This window comes from Schistocerca cancellata, chromosome 8 (genome assembly GCF_023864275.1).
Source record: "Schistocerca cancellata isolate TAMUIC-IGC-003103 chromosome 8, iqSchCanc2.1, whole genome shotgun sequence".
NCBI lineage: Eukaryota > Metazoa > Arthropoda > Insecta > Orthoptera > Acrididae > Schistocerca > Schistocerca cancellata.
In genome coordinates, this window is record NC_064633.1 from 322,969,536 (window position 1) to 322,988,050 (window position 18,515).

Here is an 18,515-nt window from a genome sequence, read left to right on the forward strand (position 1 = left end):
CCATTGAGCATGTTTGGGACTGGATGAAGCGTCGTCTCACGCGGTCTGCACGTCCAGCACGAACGCTGGTCCAACTGAGGAGCCAGGTGGAAATGGCATGGCAAGCCGTTCCACAGGACTACATCCAGCATCTCTACGATCGTCTCCATGGGAGAATAGCAGCCTGCATTGCTGCGAAAGGTGGATATACACTGTACGAGTGCCGACATTGTGCATGCTCTGTTGCCTGTGTCTATGTGCCTGTGGTTCTGTCAGTGTGATCATGTGATGTATCTGACCCCAGGAATGTGTCAATAAAGTTTCCCCTTCCTGGGACAATGAATTCACGGTGTTCTTATTTCCATTTCCAGGAGTGTATTTAATTTGGATCTCCTTTGTGCGTTACACGAAGTGTGGTAGATATATCGAAATTTGCTAGTTGTCCAGAGTACCTTAAAATGAAAGTTGGATCACGTCCATTTTGAGAGACATTTTAGATGTAAAAATATTGTAAGTTACACCATACTGTCAATTTCCTTGGGTATTTTTGATGAATACTTTAGATTTTTAGGATACTTTCGAACATGACACCAACCTGTAACCTGAGATCAGAGTAGTTGTAAAACATAGCTTGGCTCGTTTCAGCATCTTTGACTTTTTTCTTAGTTTCTCACCAGCACAACTGGGCTAGTTCTCCCATCCCTCATTTTTGAATTTTCGTACACTGCTACCTTGCGTTTTTTACTTTCTCCCACCGCCATCTTGGGTTCCGTGACTGCAATGCTACCAAATGGAGTCTACTTGAGCTTCATGTAGTTTGCACTGATTTAGCACCACTGGATGGAGGTCACCTGAACCTGCTGAAGTAGTAATTGTAAAGTTGTTTAAGGTTGTTTTCGTTTTTATTTTATTTTGAGACGATACTTAGTTCATAAGTGCGCCTCATATCATCACATAGGGGAGGATGGGAACTAGACTGTATGACTGACGTCTAACGCACCAAGTGGATTCCCGTGATTCCAAAATCTGAATCGGTGCTAAACTGCACTAGGTAAACACAAGTGAGGTCTAAGAAGGTAATTGTGAGCCGATATTGGCGTTAACTGAATATTCATAATAAGAGACAACAACCTGAATGGTAGTTGTGGGTTATACAGGATAAGTTATGTGACTTGACGTAAAGGAGGATGGAACGATGGAACATATTACTAACTTTTGATCAAGGCGACAAAGTGAAAATGAAAGACACCACAATAATGATAAAGGGTTTAAGCACATGAAGATTGCATAAGGCTATAGAAGGTGATTAGCTGTGCTGTTCAGACATTTCACGCAATGTTTGATATATTCGAGTAATAGTTGCATTTTAACCCTAATTAACTACTAATAAACCTCCATTGAGCGATGTTTCATCTCTTTTGATAGCTACATTAGATACGGACATGTCATTATCATCTTTGTTTTTTCAAGCAGAACTACAATAATTTAGGCTGCTAGTATCATAGTTCTAAACGAGACGAATTCAGCTGAGTTTCAGTCAATTTACTATCCTCGCAGATATTATCATACTTAGACTTTAGGATTTATCTGTTTTGATCGAGACACCAATTGCTGTCTTATGCAGGAGTTCGTGTTGTTACACAGAATTGCCACGTGATGCTGGTAGGGGATTTCAGCTTGATACAGCTAACGGAGTCTACTTAGGAAAACGGAACAGTGGAGAAAAGTTTATTGAAAAAAAAAGAAAAAATACTAATCAAGCTTGACTATATGCGGTTGGACCAACACACCAACTGGAAGGTAATGGAACTGGCGTCTGAGGATGGTTCATCAGCTAGCTACGGTTAAAGTGGTACTCCTGTTTATGCCAAAGCCTCGAAAGAAAGGTGCACATCAAATATTGAATGAATTTGTAAAGTAGAGATTTGATATTTAGAAATTGTTAAACATTAACTTTTCATCGTGAGCGTATTTTTAATGTACGCATGTTCACTGAAAAATTACTTCAGTACCGATAACAAAAGATAAATAGCAAAGGCATATGGTCTTAAACACTTCCTTAAAATTCCACTAATGATATCGAATGTTCGCAGTGCGCGCTGTCTACTGTAATACAGGTTTGCAATCGCTGTTGCAGGGACTTTAGGACCGACTGAATATGGTTCTTCCGTATTGACAAGAGCTGAAGCTCTGTCTTGATGCCGAAATCCAGGCACTTGCCGACACACGCTGGCTCAGCATTATTCAGTGTCATCGACTCCGCAACCGCGACCAGGACGCTGGGGCCATAGTCGGCGTTCAAGACGTTTGGGCGGCGTTTCACAAGGCTCGTACCCGATCTCAGATCTGCCTGTCGTGTACAGAAGCCAATACTGCAGCCTTGCTGTGCAGTGTACAGGGGAGGCTTCGAATCGGCGTCCACTGTGTGCTGGTTTCCGTTGCGAGGAAGCCAATGTTCTTCCTCCATCCCGACGGGACTGCCAGACCGGTGCTCCAGTTGTGGCCTCGATGGGGCTTGTGTCAAACTGAGGTTCGCACAGCCCTAAGCCTCTCGTGTTCGTCAACACTGGCCACCACTCTCCAGCCACGGGCTCAGCGTTCGAACCTGGACAATTCTGCTGACCACCGCTGGACTGCGTCTTGGCTCGCCCCAATACAGTTAAGAGAGCACACAAGCCATCGTCTGACACCACAGGCAGCTGGAACGCTCTGTTAGCGAGATTGCTAACGAGTCACGTGGACGGGAATCAATGATACTGGGGAATTATCGCCAGCCCTTGCCATATTGATGGTCATTGGCTGCTGCCGCTGCTGCCACGCGCCTCCTGTAAGCGCTCAGTTTCTATGCCTGCCTAAGCAGAAAGCCAATAAATTGTGTATCGTCACTCCTGCCTTCATTTTCTGCTCCTCTACCAGCGAACCACTCCCCCATGCCTATCCACACTATTACAATTCGTTATCATTCCATATTCTGCAACAAAGCGATGTTTTAAATCCGCCTGGGTTGTCGGAGCTTGTGCACAGATGCCGCTGTGAGTTTACCTCAGAGAAGAACAGGTCGGACTTCGAATAGCGACGGAAATACCACGACAGGGGAACGTAATAGGTGATCTGCAGAAATAGTCCTTATCAAAGATAGAAGTGATGTATCGAAATGCCGTCTGGTTTAGTCTTAAAGGCCCTTCACCCATGAAAATAAAATTACTAGTTTCCGAGTAATGTTTCGAACTTCCGATGTTATCAGATTTTAACATCAAACCGATTGTTGTCCATTGAGGGAGTTCGTGATTTTACACCAAAGTGAGGAAATACAGCACGTCGAATAAGGAGGAAACAACGCTACGGCGCCGATATGTTCGGTGCATAGAGGACTTGGGCTTCCATTATGTCCTTCGTCGTTCATGTGTGCCAAGTACGTGGTACCCGCACAATGGGTGCCCGATCCACTAGCCGCTTGTGGCTAGGAAAGCGCTCAACCAGATCATTTCTGGCCACTGGTTAGGGCAGGAAGGCGTTATCAGTCGGCTTGCACGTCCACCTGATTTGAGGAAACCAGGATTTCTTCAAATGGCTCTGAGCACTATGCGACTCAACATCTGAGGTCATCAGTCGCCTAGAACTTAGAACTACTTAAACCTAACTAACCTAAGGACACCACACACATCCATGCCCGAGGCAGGATTCGAACCTGCGACCGTAGCAGTCACGCGGTCCCGGACTGAAGCGCCTAGAACCGCACGGCCACACCGGCCGGCTCAGTAGTCCAGCAGGTGAACTTGGCCTGCCCTCAGAACTTGTGAAGCCAATTGAGGAAGTAACTGAGGGGGAAGTAACGGTTCCGGTCACGAAACGTAACAACTACCGGGAGAGCAGCGAGCTGGTCACATGCCCCTCCATATCAGCATCCGGTGACGCCTGTGGGCTGAGGATGTCAGTACGGTTTGGCCTTCAACGCCTTTTGGGATGTAGTTTTAGTTTTATTAGTACGAAGAAGACATCGGTACCTCTTTCTTTAAATGGATGTGCCTGGTATACACAGTAGAAACATATTGAACAGCCACATTGAGAGGTATGTGCTAAGGACTGATCAGGGTAGCTCCAGAAAATAGTCGGTAGTTGCCAACCGCAAGGTGGAACGAGTATAATATCTTTGAGTAGGAGGATCTTTTATGGTTACGAGAGGCGGGCGCTCGTAGTAAAAAACCGGGGAGTCGGAGGTAGGTGCCCAGAGGAAGCAGACGTCTGCAGACAGCTTTAAGGGAGGAGTCGCAGCTAGGTGCGCGGAGGAAGCAGACATGTGGTGACAGCGTTAAGGTAGGTCGCTGACCCTGACCAAACTTTATCATGTAAATGAGAGAAGATATATAATCATTTGAAATTGGTTTTTGTTAGATAATATTCAGAGTTCGGATTTGTATGTCCAAGGTTTGACGCACTAAGCGTTTTGTAAAATTTTTTGTAAGAGTGATTCGTGCTACGAAAATGTTTGAAATAGTAGGTTTTGTGTATGATTTAAAATTTGAACAATATATATATATATATATATATATATATATATATATATATATATATATATATATATATATATATACTCCTGGAAATTGAAATAAGAACACCGTGAATTCATTGTCCCAGGAAGGGGAAACTTTATTGACACATTCCTGGGGTCAGATACATCACATGATCACACTGACAGAACCACAGGCACATAGACACAGGCAACAGAGCATGCACAATGTCGGCACTAGTACAGTGTATATCCACCTTTCGCAGCAATGCAGGCTGCTATTGTCCCATGGAGACGATCGTAGACATGCTGGATGTAGTCCTGTGGAACGGCTTGCCATGCCATTTCCACCTGGCGCCTCAGTTGGACCAGCGTTCGTGCTGGACGTGCAGACCGCGTGAGACGACGCTTCATCCAGTCCCAAACATGCTCAATGGGGGACAGATCCGGAGATCTTGCTGGCCAGGGTAGTTGACTTACACGTTGGGTGGCACGGGATACATGCGGACGTGCATTGTCCTGTTGGAACAGCAAGTTCCCTTGCCGGTCTAGGAATGGTAGAACGATGGGTTCGATGACGGTTTGGATGTACCGTGCACAATTCAGTGTCCCCTCGACGATCACCAGTGGTGTACGGCCAGTGTAGGAGATCGCTCCCCACACCATGATGCCGGGTGTTGGCCCTGTGTGCCTCGGTCGTATGCAGTCCTGATTGTGGCGCTCACCTGCACGGCGCCAAACACGCATACGAACATCATTGGCACCAAGGCAGAAGCGACTCTCATCGCTGAAGACGACACGTCTCCATTCGTCCCTCCATTCACGCCTGTCGCGACACCACTGGAGGCGGGCTGCACGATGTTGGGGCGTGAGCGGAAGACGGCCTAACGGTGTGCGGGACCGTAGCCCAGCTTCATGGAGACGGTTGCGAATGGTCCTCGCCGATACCCCAGAAGCAACAGTGTCCCTAATTTGCTGGGAAGTGGCGGTGCGGTCCCCTACGGCACTGCGTAGGATCCTACGGTCTTGGCGTGCATCCGTGCGTCGCTGCGGTCCGGTCCCAGGTCGACGGGCACGTGCACCTTCCGCCGACCACTGGCGACAACATCGATGTACTGTGGAGACCTCACGCCCCACGTGTTGAGCAATTCGGCGGTACGTCCACCCGGCCTCCCGCATGCCCACTATACGCCCTCGCTCAAAGTCCGTCAACTGCACATACGGTTCACGTCCACGCTGTCGCGGCATGCTACCAGTGTTAAAGACTGCGATGGAGCTCCGTATGCCACGGCAAACTGGCTGACACTGACGGCGGCGGTGCACAAATGCTGCGCAGCTAGCGCCATTCGACGGCTAACACCGCGGTTCCTGGTGTGTCCGCTGTGCCGTGCGTGTGATCGTTGCTTGTACAGCCCTCTCGCAGTGTCCGGAGCAAGTATGGTGGGTCTGACACACCGGTGTCAATGTGTTCTTTTTTCCATTTCCAGGAGTGTATATATATATATATATATATATATATATATATATATATATAGAGAGAGAGAGAGAGAGAGAGAGAGAGAGAGAGATAGAGAGAGATCAACATTGTGTTTAAATCTAACAGCCTGATTCATAATCCACATCTTTTGCTTGTATGGAATATGAAAATGAATAGTAAAGTAAAGTTACCCACCAATGAAAGAACCAAGTAAACATCAGGGCCAAAAGTAAATTTTCCAGTACCATCTTAATGCCATTGCACAAACGGCATTATTCTCTTAAACTTGATTGCTGAGTCAAATACATGTTGCAGTTCTGGCAAAATGGTGGAGTGCAAGAAACAGGTTCACAGACGCAGTCAGATACAGGTTTGCTGAATAATTAATTTAGACCAGTCTTATCACTGATACTTTCACAGAATAAAAGGATACAATTTTGGTTAGATACTTTCAATACCCATGTTCCGGGAGGGGAACCCAACTGACGACATCTGTTTTACTAGGGAACAGCTCTGGTCCTCAACCAAGGAAGCGGTGAGCTCTCATTCTGTATCCTCGTCCTAAGGAGGTGGGCTTACCTGAGCGTGCGGCATATCTGCGTGGAGAAGACGCAGTAGATGACCGGGTTGGCTGCGCTGTTGAGCGGCGCCAGACTCTGTATGAACGTCGCCAGCGCCACCATCGTCTGCGTCCTCGGCACGTGGCCGAAGACCTGCAGCAGGTCGAACACGAAGTACGGGCTCCAGCACAGCACGAACACTGCAACACAGAGGCCCAACAGTCTCAGCCTGGTGGGACACTTCCTGTTTTCTTGCTGTTGCACGATCACCTGCGTCATCTAAGTGTCACTACGAGACCTTGAAATACTACTGAAGTACACTGCATCCAGAAGGGGAAGAGGAGACCAAATGATCCGTGACGGGTAGAAAAGGTATGTGATGTCAGTGCAGTAATTACCAAAGTGCGTCAAGATTTTTGCGATTTTTGCCACGCGGTCTGTGCGCATTTCCACGATTCTTGCGGCTCGCCCACCCCCCCCCCCCTCCTGCCCCCCTTCGGAGGTTTGAGTCTGGGTCCTCCCTCCTCGGGCATGGGTGTGCGTGCTGTCCTTAGCGCAAGTTACTATATGTTAGATTAAGTAGTGTGTAGGTCTAGAGACATCGACATCTACATCTACATCTACATCGATACTCTGCAAATTACATTCAAGTGCCTGGCAGAGGGTTCATCAAACCACCTACACAATTCTCTATTATTCCAATCTCGTATAGCGCACGGGAAGAATGAACACCTATATCTTTCTGTACGAGCTCTGATTTCCCTTATTTTATCTTGGTGATCGTTACTGCCTACGTAAGTCGGTGTCAACAAAATATTTTCGCATTCGGAGGAGGAAGTTGGTGATTGTAATTTCGTGAGTAGATTCCGTCGCAACGAAAAACGTCTTTCCATCCCAAATCCTGTATCATTTCTGTGACACTCTCTCTCCCATATTTCGCTATAATACAAAACGTGCTGCCTTTCTTTTAACTTTTTAGATGTACTCAGTCAGTCCTATCTGGTAAGGATCCCACACCGCGCAACAGTATTCTAAAAGTGGACGGACAAGCGTAGTGTTGCAGGCTCCTTAGTAGATCCGTTACATTTTCTATGTGTCCTGCCAATAAAATGCAGTCTTTCGTTAGCGTTCACCACAACATTTTCTGTGTGTTCCTTCGTAATTGTAATATCTAGGTATTTAGTTGAATTTGCGGCTTGTAGATTAGAATGATTTATCGTGTAACCGAAGTTTAACGCGTTCCTTTTAGCAGTCATGTGGATGACCTCGTTATTTAAGGTCAACTGCCACTTTTCGCACCATTCCGATATTTCTTCTAAATCGTTTTGCAGTTTGTTTTGATCTTCTGATTACTTTATTAGTCGATAAACGACAGAGGCATCTGCAAACAACCGAAGACGGCTGCTCAGATTGTCTCCCAAATTGTTTATATAGATAAGGAACATCAGTTTAGTCCCATAGGAACTTACCACAAATCAAATCATGAGTCTAGTTTACACAGAACGTGGCAAACTGAGCCCACTGTGATGTTGCACCGCATTCGGGCCGTAAGCATGCATGGAATCGGTTCGTAAGGGTGTCATAAGTCCTTTGTACCCTCTCCTTAGTCAATCTGGTCTACAAATGTAGCAGCTGGTCCTTAATATTCTAGACACTAGCACTGGGGCTGAGTTACCGCCCGAGTGGTCGCACATACACTCCTGGAAATTGAAATAAGAACACCGTGAATTCATTGTCCCAGGAAGGGGAAACTTTATTTACACATTCCTGGGGTCAGATACATCACATGATCACACTGACAGAACCACAGGCACATAGACACAGGCAACAGAGCATGCACAATGTCGGCACTAGTACAGTGTATATCCACCTTTCGCAGCAATGCAGGCTGCTATTCTCCCATGGAGACGATCGTAGACATGCTGGATGTAGTCCTGTGGAACGGCTTGCCATGCCATTTCCACCTGGCGCCTCAGTTGGACCAGCGTTCGTGCTGCACGTGCAGACCGCGTGAGACGACGCTTCATCCAGTCCCAAACATGCTCAATGGGGGACAGATCCGGAGATCTTGCTGGCCAGGGTAGTTGACTTACACCTTCTAGAGCACGTTGGGTGGCACGGGATACATGCGGACGTGCATTGTCCTGTTGGAACAGCAAGTTCCCTTGCCGGTCTAGGAATGGTAGAACGATGGGTTCGATGACGGTTTGGATGTACCGTGCACTATTCAGTGTCCCCTCGACGATCACCAGTGGTGTACGGCCAGTGTAGGAGATCGCTCCCCACGCCATGATGCCGGGTGTTGGCCCTGTGTGCCTCGGTCGTATGCAGTCCTGATTGTGGCGCTCACCTGCACGGCGCCAAACACGCATACGACCATCATTGGCACCAAGGCAGAAGCGACTCTTATCGCTGAAGACGACACGTCTCCATTCGTCCCTCCATTCACGCCTGTCGCGACACCACTGGAGGCGGGCTGCACGATGTTGGGGCGTGAGTGGAAGACGGCCTAACGGTGTGCGGGACCGTAGCCCAGCTTCATGGAGACGGTTGCGAATGGTCCTCGCCGATACCCCAGGAGCAACAGTGTCCCTAATTTGCTGGGAAGTGGCGGTGCGGTCCCCTACGGCACTGCGTATGATCCTACGGTCTTGGCGTGCATCCGTGCGTCGCTGCGGTCCGGTCCCAGGTCGACGGGCACGTGCACCTTCCGCCGACCACTGGCGACAACATCGATGTACTGTGGAGACCTCACGCCCCACGTGTTGAGCAATTCGGCGGTACGTCCACCCGGCCTCCCGCATGCCCACTATACGCCCTCGCTCAAAGTCCGTCAACTACACATACGGTTCACGTCCACGCTGTCGCGGCATGCTACCAGTGTTAAAGACTGCGATGGAGCTCCGTATGCCACGGCAAACTGGCTGACACTGACGGCGGCGGTGCACAAATGCTGCGCAGCTAGCGCCATTCGACGGCCAACACCGCGGTTCCTGGTGTGTCCGCTGTGTCGTGCGTGTGATCATTGCTTGTACAGCCCTCTCGCAGTGTCCGGAGCAAGTATGGTGGGTCTGACACACCGGTGTCAATGTGTTCTTTTTTCCATTTCCAGGAGTGTATATTCTATAGGGGGCAGATTAGGGGAAGTTTCTGGCCAGGGGAGGACGTTAACATAACGTACGCAGTTAATGGAAACACATTCCAGTTGTGAATGAGCATTGTCCTTGAGATACAGGAGACGATGACGCAGGACTAGTAGCTGTGGCGTGAAGAAGTCATACACAATGGCTCCGTACACCATGATGCCGGCAGTAGCACCACTGTGAGTCTCCAAAGCATTGGAATTATGGAACCTATTCCGGGTAGCCACCATACTTGCCGACAGTGGTCTGGGATAGTGCAGAACCGCGATTCATCAGTGAACACAAATCGACGCCATTAATCATCACTGCATTATTCCATCTCATGATACTACTCCCACCACAGTCTTCATATGGTAAAATTAACGGCAATAATTCCTTAGTCCATCTTCTTCTGCTCTCTGATATATGGTGCGGAATAACACAATGCTGAAAGGAATCTTTTACTTTTTCTCGGATGGCAGCGAATATGTGAAGCGGTTACGATGTACTTACTGCACAAGATAGCGGTCTTGCTTTGTAGTGATCGGATATGGTCGATCAGAACTTTGATGTGAGTATGCCTGCATTCACGTTCCCATACAGTCCCACATCAGGCCACTGTCACATCCGAATGTCCCAAAACGCTGAATATTGCACGATTCCACCATCCGGCCAAATGGAGATCCATAACAAGGTGTTTCTGGATATCTGTCATATGCTGATAACGGTTTTTCACATGAGGACTAGTGATCATCGTCGGCTGCACAATGATCACTCGACATTGGACACCATTCATATGACTTATACACACTTTCAGGCACTTTGTTGGCCAATTCTCCGCAATATTGAGAGTGGTAGTGATGTTCAGTCCCAATGGGGAACTGTTAAGTGGGGCGTTCCCCAAGGGTTCGTGCTGGGGCCGCTGCTGTTTCTTATTTATATAAATGATATGCCTTCTAGTACTACAGGTGATTCAAAAATATTTCTGTTTGCTGATGACACCAGCTTGGTAGTGAAGGATCTTGTGTGTAATATTGAAACATTATCAAAGAATGTAGTTCATGAAATAAGTTCGTGGCTTGTGGAAAATAATTTGATGGTAAATCACAGTAAGACTCAGTTTTTACAGTTTCTAACTCACAACTCAACAAGAACTGCTATTTTGATCAGACAGAATGGGCATATTATAAGCAAGACGGAACAGTTCAAGTTCCTAGGCGTTCGGATAAATAGTAAGCTGTTTTGAAAGCCCATGTTCAGGATCTTGTTCAGAAACTAAATGCTGCTTTATTTACCATTAGAACAGTATCTGAAATAAGTGACAGTTCAACACGAAAAGTAGTCTACTTCGCATATTTTCATACGCTTATGTCATATGGTATTATTTTTTGGGGTAATTCTTCTGATTCAAAAAGGGTATTTTTGGCTCAAAAACGGGCTGTTCGAGCTATATGTGGTGTAAGTTCGAGAACCTCTTGTCGACCCCTATTCAATACGCTGGGAATTCTGACATTTCCCACACAGTATACATTTTCTTTAATGTCGTTTGTTGTTAGCAATATTAGCTTATTCCCAAGAGTTAGCAGCTTTCACTCAGTTAATACTAGGCAGAAATCAAATCTGCATGTGGAATGCACTTCCTTGACTCTTGTGCAGAAAGGAGTGCACTATTCTGCCGCATACATTTTCAATAAGCTACCACAAGAACTCAAAACTGTAAGCAGTAGCCCAAACGCTTTTAAGTTTAAACTGAAGAGTTCCTCATGGCTCACTCTTTCTATTCTGTCGAGGAGCTCCTGGAAAAGATGAAAAATTAAGCAAATTCCAGTGTTACATTGATGATTTTCGTTATATAAACTTACGAATTGTCGCCTGAATACGTTTCTTGTATTTTATTTTATCTGTTTCTACCATCGTGTTATAATTTCGTATATTGACTCGTTCCATGACCATGGATACTTCTACTTAATTTGGTCCCACGGAACAATAAATAAATAAAACAAATACTCTGGTGTCACAGAGAACTGCATTTCTAATTATTTACATACCCGCCGATGAAGCGTTGTAGGAAGTTTCACTGACCTCCGACCATGTCGTCTGGGTGTTTTAATCTTTGTCAGACGAAATATTCATCACGTTTCCCCAACGGACGGAGTCCGATTACAAGACAGGGAATAAGGTGAGGACATCGTATCCTATAAATATTTAATGCTAATACGTGTGCAGTCCTAAAGCATCCACTGCACACCGACCAGCGCAGCACCGCCAAAAGGCATCAGAAAGACACTGAATAGCCGTTTATAATCTGCATTTCTTCTTGGTGTAGCAATTTTAATGGCCAGTAGTGTAGTATACAATACATCCACAGTTTTTTTTACATCCTGTTGCCGAGGATTGTTTAGTGGAACAATTCAGAATTAACGAGTAGCGTGTCTCGTCAGACATCTGTCATAGGATTGCACGTGCGTAGAAATCAAAGAGTTCAGGCACTGATTCAGTAAGCTTCTAATTATGTCATCTGCCTAGAGGCTTAAACTGAACTGTGAGTGTGCTTTGCCTCTATACCTGCTTTAAAGTGGGCTGTAAGGCTCGAACGGAAATTGCCAGGCTTCAGACGCGCCAGCGAGCGGAGCAAACGACATTACGGTGGATCTACGGGACGTGGCCGGATGCTGGAGTCCATTATTGGCCAGTGCTCTGCGTTGACGCTCCCACGTCACAGGTCCTCCCGTGGTAATTAGTGAGCTGCCTTTGGCGTGTGTGCTCCGGCCGCCGGTAATAATGGAATAAACAGTCTCTGCTGCACTCGGCGCCTGCACCGGTCGTGTTAGGTAACATTCAACTGGCGTTGTCGGCTCATGCATTGTGATGAGGTCACTGTCTAACTCGGGGCACACTCTCCTCTGATATATGAGCTTACTGAAACGTATCCTGCTGTTTCGGCTTGACAGCCCAGCTTACAGGCAGTGACTGTATCTGTGTTATTTCTCTCATCAGCCAGAGGAACGTTGAAAAGTCGAACCCCAACCTTCCAAACAATTAGTCTCAAGAAGATTTATCATTTACTGTGTCGATACTAGTCACAAAAACTTTATTTATGTGCAATTTTATTATTGGTACATCTTGTTGAACTCTATGTTTGTTATCTGATTAAAAATTGTCGAGCTTCATTGGGGTTATTTGAAGGTTGGAATGTGAAACTTTTCAAAGTGACAAATCTCACTTTTGTCATAAGAATAAAAAATATTCTATCTCTCTTCTGTGTAGCTGATTTGTATCCAGACAAGCGAGAAGACATTTAGTGTTCACCGTATTACCGCAAACAATAGTGAGGCAAATCAGGCAATAAATATTTTATTAAGTATGACGTAAACGCCGTACCAGGAACCTGGTTGTTTATAGGTGCCAATAAAAAGTAGTTACAACATCATTCTTACAATGAAGAAAACAGTAAGCACCTGAAGGTAATAATACTATTTATTTACACAAACACACCGTCACCAGTTTCGTGACGACAGATTAGTCGTCAGACTGCTGTTCACGTATAATTACATTTGTTGTTTACGAACTTCCAGCGTACTGTAAATTAGTTATTCCTTACATTAGTTGTTTTTGTTATTTTTCACCAATTAATGTAACCAACAACAAATGCAGTATGGACGTGAGCAGTCGTCTGAAGATGAACCTGTCAGTTTGAAACCGGTAGCGGAGCTATTTGCGCAAAGAAACATCTTTATTAACAGTAGCTACTCTTTGTAAGAATCAGCTTGTATTTTGTCCAGAGCCAACGACTCTAAATGTGAGTTTCCGACAAAACAGCAGGAAGAAAGATTTTGTTCCAAGAACAGGATTGTCACATGTCCAGGTTTTCCGTGGCACTCCAGGTCTCAGATCGAAGAAATCGGTGGCCCGAAAAATACTCTCGCGACAGCCTGTTTGTCGCGGATTTCGAATTTCAGATAAATACTCTCATACTACATATTTTTTCTTCAAATTCTTGAGTGGATCTATGCTTCAGCTGTAAAGTTAAATAAATGATGTTTTATTATCGCAGCTGACTGAGTCCCTTAAGGGGTATCGTTGTGCGGTAACACTGCTGAGTTTCCTTATTGTCCCTTATCTCAGTTCAGTTTAAGTTTTGCAGCAACGTGATTCTCTGTTTGTCTGTCTGTGTGAGTGGTACCGCGGTCTATTTCTTTTTAAAATGTTTGATTGTTTCAAGCTTATTCAAAATTCCAAAGAGTAGTTGTTCATTCCAAGTCAAGGAAATAAAATGAAGCTTCATAAACGTGAATTGTTCCGGTCTAGATCAACGCTCTATAATAAATGCTTCACTCTATGTGCGTTTTTGTTTTTTAGGTAATAAATTATTACATATTATTAGTCTCAAATCATCGTTGAGCGGCTACTGAGAATAGGTATTGTATTACCGTAACAGGCCTGAACTAAATACTGTGACATCGGCGATGAGACATTTATCAATTTATCAATTTTTTTTCGTATTTCGTTCATGTTATTTGAAGAGTGACTGTTATCTGATGCATGAAGAATGAATGATTTCTATTTGTTGCAGACTTACGGTGGCAACCGTTTATGTGACTTCCCCCTCGCCCGCTGTTGTCGCTACATATTAGTGTACAATACCTAAAGTTTTATCTCTTGAGAGACTGTGATATACACGCTTTAACGTTTTAAGTTTCGTTACTGCATATCGTAAATCCGTTCCAAGAAGAGTGTTACCATATCCAGATACTCTGAGATACAACTTTACTATATCAGTAACAGCTGAAAAGAAAAGTTAACTTTTTTTGTCATCATTCTGACTGGTGGATTCACGAATTTATCTCTCGTTGTAATATTTCTGGCTTCGCAGCCATCATATTCGGCTACAAGAAGCTTTTTTTTACAGTAGTTGAGAAGGCAGCTGTGGCAAAATGACGTAATATGGTGTAAGGTACTGATGACAGATGGTTTGTTCGGTACGGGTACCGTGAGAAAGATCGTCTAAGTTGTGGTCGTTCTCCGCGATTGGCTGCTGTGTTCGGAAGTTGCGCACCAAACCGATAATCTTCTACTACTAATATTTTAAAAATTAAACAGAATATTTACTTGCATGTCATAATTAATGCATCTATCAGAAGCGTGTATCATCCCGTTATTTCACAGGTATTATTAACCAGCAGAATAATAAAAATTGCTAATTGTAAAGGCAGGAGAAGCACTCCGGTGGTCTTCGTATCACGCCTATATTGGATGGCGGCGAAGTGGTTCGGCTGCAGGATCAGAGCTACACTCCTGGAAATGGAAAAAAAAACACATTGACACCGGTGTGTCAGACCCACCATACTTGCTCCGGACACTGCGAGAGGGCTGTACAAGCAATGATGACACGCACGGCACAGCGGACACACCAGGAACCGCGGTGTTGGCCGTCGAATGGCGCTAGCTGCGCAGCATTTGTGCACCGCCGCCGTCAGTGTCAGCCAGTTTGCCGTGGCATACGGAGCTCCATCGCAGTCTTTAACACTGGTAGCATGCCGCGACAGCGTGGACGTGAACCGTATGTGCAGTTGACGGACTTTGAGCGAGGGCGTATAGTGGGCATACCGCCGAATTGCTCAACACGTGGGGCGTGAGGTCTCCACAGTACATCGATGTTGTCGCCAGTGGTCGGCGGAAGGTGCACGTGCCCGTCGACCTGGGACCGGACCGCAGCGACGCACGGATGCACGCCAAGACCGTAGGATCCTACGCAGTGCCGTAGGGGACCGCACCGCCACTTCCCAGCAAATTAGGGACACTGTTGCTCCTGGGGTATCGGCGAGGACCATTCGCAACCGTCTCCATGAAGCTGGGCTACGGTCCCGCACACCGTTAGGCCGTCTTCCGCTCACGCCCCAACATCGTGCAGCCCGCCTCCAGTAGTGTCGCGACAGGCGTGAATGGAGGGACGAATGGAGACGTGTCGTCTTCAGCGATGAGAGTCGCTTCTGCCTTGGTGCCAATGATGGTCGTATGCGTGTTTGGCGCCGTGCAGGTGAGCGCCACAATCAGGACTGCATACGACCGAGGCACACAGGGCCAACACCCGGCATCATGGTGTGGGGAGCGATCTCCTACACTGGCCGTACACCACTGGTGATCGTCGAGGGGACACTGAATAGTGCACGGTACATCCAAACCGTCATCGAACCCATCGTTCTACCATTCCAAGACCGGCAAGGGAACTTGCTGTCCCACAGGACAATGCACGTCCGCATGTATCCCGTGCCACCCAACGTGCTCTAGAAGGTGTAAGTCAACTACCCTGGCCAGCAAGATCTCCGGATCTGTCCTCCATTGAGCATGTTTGGGACTGGATGAAGCGTCGTCTCACGCGGTCTGCACGTGCAGCACGAACGCTGGTCCAACTGAGGCGCCAGGTGGAAATGGCATGGCAAGCCGTTCCGCAGGACTACATCCAGCATCTCTACGATCGTCTCCATGGGAGAATAGCAGCCTGCATTGCTGCGAAAGGTGGATATACACTGTACTAGTGCCGACATTGTGCATGCTCTGTTGCCTGTGTCTATGTGCCTGTGGTTCTGTCAGTGTGATCATGTGATGTATCTGACCCCAGGAATGTGTCAATAAAGTTTCCCCTTCCTGGGACAATGAATTCACGGTGTTCTTATTTCAATTTCCAGGAGTGTAGTTTGGCAGTGCCGGAGGACAGACATGTAGTCTGCCGCGGTATCAGTTTAGACTTAATTTGCGGTGTCTATTCTGTAAATGTGAGAGCTCGTTCGGCTGTCTCGGAGGACGGACATTTGTCCGCCACGCTATCAGTTAAGACTGAGTTGGCAATGTCTAGGGCAAAAATCGGAGCCGGTTCGGTAGTGTCGTAAGAAATGTAGTCTGCCGCGGTCAGTATTAGTTAAGACTTTATTAGCAATATATGATTATTTGGACCTACATTTGAGAACAGTGTGATACTAATTACGGAAATATGCAGTTCATTAATTTGTTGAAGAATAAAAATCATTTGTGACTCTAAAAAGGAAAGTAACTGTGCAGTTTCTCCTGTTTGCCAATAAAAAGCGAGTGGCGTCACGTATAAACAAACTGATTGGAAATTTAACCATTTCTAAAACAATAGTTCCTCGCTAAGAGTTTCTTACAGTCTCAAGGTTACGGATTCACGACCTTCCTGCAGTTTTCTGCGCAGGTGAGAACAACTGTGGCAGACTGCAGGTTGGTGAACGTTTATTAGAACTTAGGCGTTCTACTCTGGGTGGTGGAAGCAAATAAGAACCTCGCCTGTACTGCAATCTTAGTACAATTTAGATCAGTGACACGTCATCTGAGGTGACACAGAGGATGTGTGAAAAAGAGAAATATTTTTGAGGGAAAGGGTTTATTATACACACATACACATCACTTATTCCTTACTCTAATTCTTCTCTTTTTCAACTTGCCATACTGTGTCAACCTCTTCATTTGACAATAGCACTTAGCAACAATAGCAAAGTGCTGAATTATTTGTTGGATATATTCAAATCTGTGCCTTCCCCTACAAGTTGCAACATCTACAACATATGTACCATGTAAGTTATTTCTTAATGTCTACGCATAGCCTATCACACTGCCCCTTTTTCTTAAGAATCTTTTTCGGACGTTAGTCTCCTCGGCACCAGTGCGGAGAAGCTTTTAATTTTCATCATCCTTTCAATTTTAAACATCCTCCGGTAGTACCAAATCTCGTACTCTTTGATTCGGTTTTTTTTTCGGTTTCCCACAGTCCATGATTCCTTACACACAATCCCCTGTTCCGAACATATATCCTCACAATTTTCTTCCTGAAATGAAAGCCGATGTTCGGTACAAGTAGATTTTTCTGGCCAGAAATGCCCTATCTGCCTGTGATATTCTGCTTTTTATGACCTCCTTGCTTCGTCCCACAGGTGTTATTGTGCGTCATTCGCTTCGTCGAACTTGTGACCGCTGTTTTGGTGTTAAGTTCAACGATTATGTCATTTCTACTACTTCTCATTACTTTCGTCTTTGGCTAAACCCCAAAGCGTAGTTTGTGCTAATCAGACCTTTCGATTCAATAGCCTTGACTTTCACTGACTATAGAAATGACTTCAGCAAATCTTATAATTCATACCAGTTCACCCTGACTTTTAATCCTACTCTTGAATCTCCTTAAATGCATCTTCGACGCATAAACGGAACAGCGGGGGAGAAAGACCAAATCCCTTTGTTGCACTCCTGTTGTTGGTCCTCAGTCCGAAGACTGGTTTAAAGCAGCTCTCCGTGCTACTTTACACCGTTCAAGCCTCTTCAACTCTGAATATTTACTGCAACCTACATTTTTTGCACTTGTTTACTGTATTCATTTCTTGGCCTCTCCTCACGACTTTTACCCCTGGCCCATACTTCCCTCCATTACTCTCAGAATGTGTCCTGATGTCTCAGAATGTGTCCTGCCAACCGATCCAACCCTTTCAATTAAATTATGCCACAGATTAGTCTTCTTTGAGTTCTACTCAGTCCCTCCTCGTTGGTTACATGATACAGCCGTCTAACCTTCAGCGTTCTTCTTTAGCACCACATTTCAAAAGCTTTTATTCTCTTCACGTCTCAACTTTGTCTCGTCCGCATTTCACATCCCTACAAGGCTACACGTCAGACAAATTCCTTCAGAAAAGACCTTCTAAGATTAATTTTAATTCGATGTTTTCTTAAGAAACACTTTTCTTGCCAGTCTACATGTTGTATCCCCTCTATTTCGGCTATGATTAATTACTTTACTGCCCATATAACAAAACGCATTTATTATTTTTAGTGTTTCATCCCATAATCTAACTCCATTGTTATTGCCTGAT

At 45.7% G+C, this 18,515-nt stretch overlaps 1 protein-coding gene across 1 annotated transcript in view; it reads right to left on the minus strand.

Moving 5' to 3' along the window:
• The window catches only part of LOC126095541 (cardioacceleratory peptide receptor-like), a 359,367-nt gene that overhangs the window by 21,779 nt on the left and 319,073 nt on the right, over positions 1–18,515 (minus strand). The window contains exon 7 of the mRNA XM_049910321.1: positions 6,543–6,723. Coding sequence (XP_049766278.1) covers positions 6,543–6,723 — 181 coding nt within the window. The remainder of the gene's footprint in view (positions 1–6,542; positions 6,724–18,515) is intronic.